The sequence below is a fragment of the Conger conger genome, chromosome 10 (assembly GCF_963514075.1).
Source record: "Conger conger chromosome 10, fConCon1.1, whole genome shotgun sequence".
Lineage (NCBI taxonomy): Eukaryota > Metazoa > Chordata > Actinopteri > Anguilliformes > Congridae > Conger > Conger conger.
In genome coordinates, this window is record NC_083769.1 from 48,234,663 (window position 1) to 48,240,172 (window position 5,510).

At 49.3% G+C, this 5,510-nt stretch overlaps 1 protein-coding gene across 1 annotated transcript in view; it reads right to left on the reverse strand.

The window, feature by feature from the left end:
- vps13d (vacuolar protein sorting 13 homolog D) overlaps positions 1 to 5,510 on the reverse strand; it is a 118,724-nt gene that overhangs the window by 273 nt on the left and 112,941 nt on the right. The window contains 2 exon segments of the mRNA XM_061256870.1: positions 1 to 1,202; positions 2,291 to 2,528. The exon segment at positions 1 to 1,202 is cut by the window's left edge and continues 273 nt beyond it. Coding sequence (XP_061112854.1) covers positions 1,071 to 1,202; positions 2,291 to 2,528 — 370 coding nt within the window. The 3' untranslated portion in view covers positions 1 to 1,070.

Here is a 5,510-nt window from a genome sequence, read left to right on the forward strand (position 1 = left end):
AACTGGACTGAATACTGACTACGTCTAATAGCTCTAAAGTAACGAAGCGTTTATTTGGTACGATCAGCCTGAAATGTTATCACTGCGTTAACGAAAGGCACAAAATATAGATATTGCGGAGCACTGCTGTTTTAGCAGAGGGGAGACGTTAGGCCCAAGTTAGCACGCTATGCTAATGTGCGTGACGATATTACTTTCCCTCGCAGTTCTCGATCCAAAAATCCAGGTGAACGCGAAGACCAAGACTTTCTGTCGTCCTGGGCCCATGACCCATGGCCCAGAGTGAAAAATATCTATTCGCACACTCATCACATACTGGCCTACAGTGAGTCTCAGAGTGTCTATATCATCCACTGTGTGTGTGTGTGTGTGTGTGTGTGTGTGTGTGTGTGTGGTGTGTGTGTGTGTGTGTGTGTGTGTGTGTGTGATTACTTGTACCAGTGGCAAGAGCAGCTGCAGTGTCTCGCACAACAGAATCAGTGCAACGTATTTTACAGGTTCCAACTAGCCAGTGCTTTATACACAAAGAAAAAAAATATATAGAGCATTTTAATTAAAGGCAGTTTTATACAGCTTTCCACGAACAGTTTATCTTCATATAAACCTCCGTCCTCACTCTGTACACGGCCTGGTAGTGTCTCTCTGCTATCAGTGTATATACATATAGGGTCAGTCCATGTGCGTATGTGCATGTGTATATATACACGTCTGGGGGTCTAATCATAACACTACCAACGGAAGTATGTATTCCCACACAAACCAGCAACTTTATAAACATCTCTGTAAAATAAAATATCTTTGTAGTTCTATCTAATTTTTGTTTTACATGTATAGAACCTGATAAAATAATACTAGGTTTTCATATTTCCATATTTTACAACTCTGTTCTGTGCTTCTGGGAACCTGCCTGATACCTGGGACAGGTTATATATTTCAGTCCAAATAAAGTGCCTCGCAATAACCTTCCAATTTCTCTACACATTCTGTGTCCCAGATACCTTCAGGCGATGTCAGCATTGGCTAATTGCTTCCTGTACAAAGTAAAACCTGCCTGCCCTCCGATTGGTCAGTTAGGAATCCAGCAGCAGGTAGTCTTCAGTCTCATTGGGCGGCAGCATCAGCTGCTGCTCGTAGTAGAGGCTCTTGGCGTAGTTGATCTCCTGAGAGATTTTGATGGCGAGGCTCTCAGTCTTCACATGAACCTAGGGCACAAAATGGACGTGAACGTAATCTATGGTGCCGCAACACCAGCGTTATATCGCTATCCAGAAAAAGCGCAGCATCTCACTAAAACCAATCCCTTCTCTTTTGAGAGAAAGAATATCACACATATGTGATTAGAATGTTCTGAACTGATTAGAATGTTAACTGAACAATTGAATTCCAGTGCTGGTGTAAGAACCACAATGAGATGTGATTTGAAAGTAATGGAGTTCTAGAGCACTGATGAATAAACAAACACTCCAGAAAACCAACTGTTCAAAGGGTCAACCCCTTTTTCTTTTTCAGAAATGAGGAATGTGCCTTCTTGGCCCTGCCCCTGTGTGCCAGTGTCAGTTACACACCCTCTGTGGCACACAAGAGAGAGAGAGAGAGAGAGAGAGAGAGAGAGAGGGAGAGAGGGAGAGAGGGAGGGAGAGAGGGAGAGGGAGGGAGAGAGGGAGATGGAGGGAGAGAGGGAGAGAGGGAGAGAGGGAGCTACTGTCACTCAGAGAAGTGCATCTGTCTTTCTGACGGATCTGCGCTGCCCCTGACAGTAGGACACCATGTGTGCCCAGATGGCACAGCTGGTACTGAGGCTCAGATCTGTCACCACAGGGGCCTACCTGTCCTCTGCACGAGAACCCTGACTGACCAAAAGCACTCTAATCCAGCAAATAAACAGAGAGCACAATCACTGTCACCCCGCCCTAAGGCCCGTCCACACCAAGCACAATAACTATAGCCATAACTATAACTATAACTATAACTATAACCATAACGATGTGAGCGTCCGCACCACTGAACCATAACTATCTGTAAATCATCTCTCGGCTACGTCGTCCGAACGTGGCGTCCTGTAAATTCAGATGGATTTTGATTGGCTGGCAGTGCCAAAAACACTGAAAAGCGATCCCAACGGTGTCGTTCGTCACTGTTGTTGCCGTTAATAGTCGTGGGGCGCACTCAATCATCCACTTCAGTATGTTCATTTTTTAAAATGACACATTTATCGTTATTGTTATAATTATAGTGTAATTGAAGTGGAGGGGCCTTTAGTGCCAGGGAAACGGGCCCTCCCCCCCCTCACCATGGGCTTCTGGTGCGAGGGCCCGGGGATGGCCACTCCGCTGCCTGAGCTCTCCGCCTTCTTGGTCAGCTGCAGGTACACCTTCCCGTGGTCCTTGGACACCAGGCAGTGGTACAGGTCGTCGTACTTGACCTCCAGGAAGATGGCCTCGCGGTCCACCTCTCCCGGATTCAGGAAGTACACCACCTTCGAGGAGATGAGCACGCAGTACGAGTCTATGGGCTCCACCGCGATGAAGCTGAGGGAGGGAGGGGGGGGGGGGAGGGAGAGGGAGAGAGAGGGAGAGGGAAAGGGAGAGGGAGAGGGAGGGAGAGAGAGGGGGAGAGAGAGGGAGAGGGAAAGGGAGAGGGAGAGAGAGGGGGAGAAGGAGAGGGAAAGGGAGAGGGAGAGGGAGGGAGGGAGAGATGGAAGGAGGGAGGGAGGGAGGGCGAGAGAGAGACAGAGGGAGAGGGAGAGGGAGGGAGGGAGAGAGGGAAGGAGGGAGGGAGAGAGATAGGGAGAAGGAGAGGGAGAGAGAGGGAGAGGGAGAAAGAGGGAGGGGGAGGGAGGGAGGGAGAGAGAGAGGGGGGAGAGGGAAAGGGAGAGGGAGAGGGAGGGAGGGAGAGAGGGAAGGAGGGAGAGAGGGAAGGAGGGAGGGAGGGAGGGAGAGAGAGAGTGAGAGGGAGGGAGAGAGAGCGCAAAAGAGGGGAGAGGGAGAGAGAGGGAGGGAGAGAGATGGGGAGAGAGAGGGAGGAAAGGAGAGCGATGAAAGAGAGAGAGAGGAACAGGGAGGGGAGGACATTCAGACATATGTGCAGCACATTGTAAAGCACAACAGTGCGTATCCTTTGAGTGCTGCTGAAAGCAGGAGGATGCATTCTGGGTAACTGGGCAGTGCAGGGGCAGGGACACTGGAGCACTCTGATCACTGGCTGAGGAACGCAACCTGATCCCCCACCAAGAAGTCTGCACAGCTGACAATAATTAAAAACATTATTCTTCATTATTTACAAACCAATGGGCCTCTTTGTCCGCTACCACATACTCTTTCCCCTGTATGAGTGCCATGACTGTGGTTTTGGAGCTGGGCTGACTGCTGAATGAGTATTGAATGACTGTGAACAATTAAAAGTCATCTCTCCTGGCCATGGAATATGCGTTCTGGAGCGGTGGAGGAGTTCGCTGTTCATGGACTGTAAAATCACATCCTCACTGAACATCTCTGGGGCAGGGGATTTTGGGCTTCTGAATACATGGGGATCCTAAGCTTGTGGAGGGCAAAAACCAAGGTGCCTGTGTGTTTCCGTCCTATCCGTGTGCACACTCACACTCACACTCACACTCACACTCACACTCACACTCACACTCACACTCACACTCACACTCACACTCACACACACACACACACACACACACACACACACACAGCGGAGTCCCGGGGCAGCGTGTCTCTCCCTCAATCACACAGAAGCTGAGAGAGTAATTGGCCGTTTAACACCTCGGGGGTGAAAGGTCGCGCGGGGAGGCAGGGGGTCTCTCTATCTGGATTAATTAGCTTGCAGGGTGACAAATGAGCTCTCTCAGGATGCCTGTGAACCAGAGCCCAGAGCTAATGATGCAGCGCTCCGATCGCAACATACACAGACACAGACACAGACACACACAACTCCCCCCAACCCCTCAACGCCCACCGCCTCCTCACGGCGCACACCTCCCGACATATTTATGACCCCCCCTCTGACAGGCGCAGAGTTTCGGAGTCAGGGCTCAAATTAATTAGACTGATTTACAACCGCTCGCATTCCCTGCTGGTTAATACGGAGAACCGCTCCAACATTCCCTGCTGGTTAATACGGAGAACCGCTCCAACATTCCCTGCTGGTCAATACTGAGAACCGCTCCAACATTCCCTGCTGGTTAATACTGAGAACCGCTCCAACATTCCCTGCTGGTTAATACGGAGAACCGCTCCAACATTCCCTGCTGGTTAATACTGAGAACCGCTCCAACATTCCCTGCTGGTTAATACTGAGAACCGCTCCAACATTCCCTGCTGGTTAATACTGAGAACCGCTCCAACATTCCCTGCTGGTTAATACTGAGAACCGCTCCAACATTCCCTGCTGGTAAATACTGAGAACCACTCCAACATTCCCTGCTGGTAAATACTGAGAACCACTCCAACATTCCCTGCTGGTTAACACTGAGAACCACTTCGACATTCCCTGCTGGTTAATACTGAGAACCGCTCCAACATTCCCCGCTGGTTAATACTGAGAACCGCTCCAACATTCCCTGCTGGTTAATACTGGGCGGGGCGGGGCGACATGGCTCAGGCAGTAAGAGCAGTCGTCTGGCAGTCGGAGGGTTGCCGGTTCGATCCCCCGCCCGGGCTGTGTCGAAGTGTCCCTGAGCAAGACACCTAACCCCCAAATGCTCCTGACGAGCTGGTCGGGGCCTTGCATGGCAGCCAATCGCCGTCGGTGTGTGAGTGTGTGTATGAATGGGTGAATGGAGAAACATCAATTGTACAGCGCTTTGGATAAAGGCGCTATATAAATGCCTGCCATTTACCATTTACCATTTACTGAGAACCACTCCAACATTCCCTGCTGGTTAATACTGAGAACCGCTCCAACATTCCCCGCTGGTTAATACTGATTACCACTCCAACATTCCCTGCTGGTTAATACTGAGAACCGCTCCGGCATCAGAAAGCTGTGGCCATGTGGCCTATCACTGCCTTCCTAACGACAGCTACACCGTACTGAGCATGGCAGCCATTGGCATACATACTATACGTGAGCAATAAATGTAGAAAAAATAATAATAATAATTCTAATACAAATGTTTTGTTCATATCCTGTTCATTTATCAGAAGAGCAGCATTTGGTACAGTATGAGCAACAGGATTATTGAGTGGGAGCCCAGGCTAACATTCGCTCCTGAGATTATGGGGAGATTGATCCAGTCGGCAATGCATCGGACACATATCGCCACAAGGAAAACTGGTACTCGGGAAAACAAACCCACATCTACCTCTGTTTTGAACAGGGACCCATTAATGGATAATTGCTATTTTAGTATTTTAATAACTAATAATGTCAGCAAACTACAATGAGTTGCATGATGTTACAGTGTGGAAAAACGATCCAGCCCAATCGCCTTATTGAATTTTAACTTACTGAATCTCCATGGCAACTGCATTGTGATCCACAGCCCTAAAAAGACCAGACTAAGG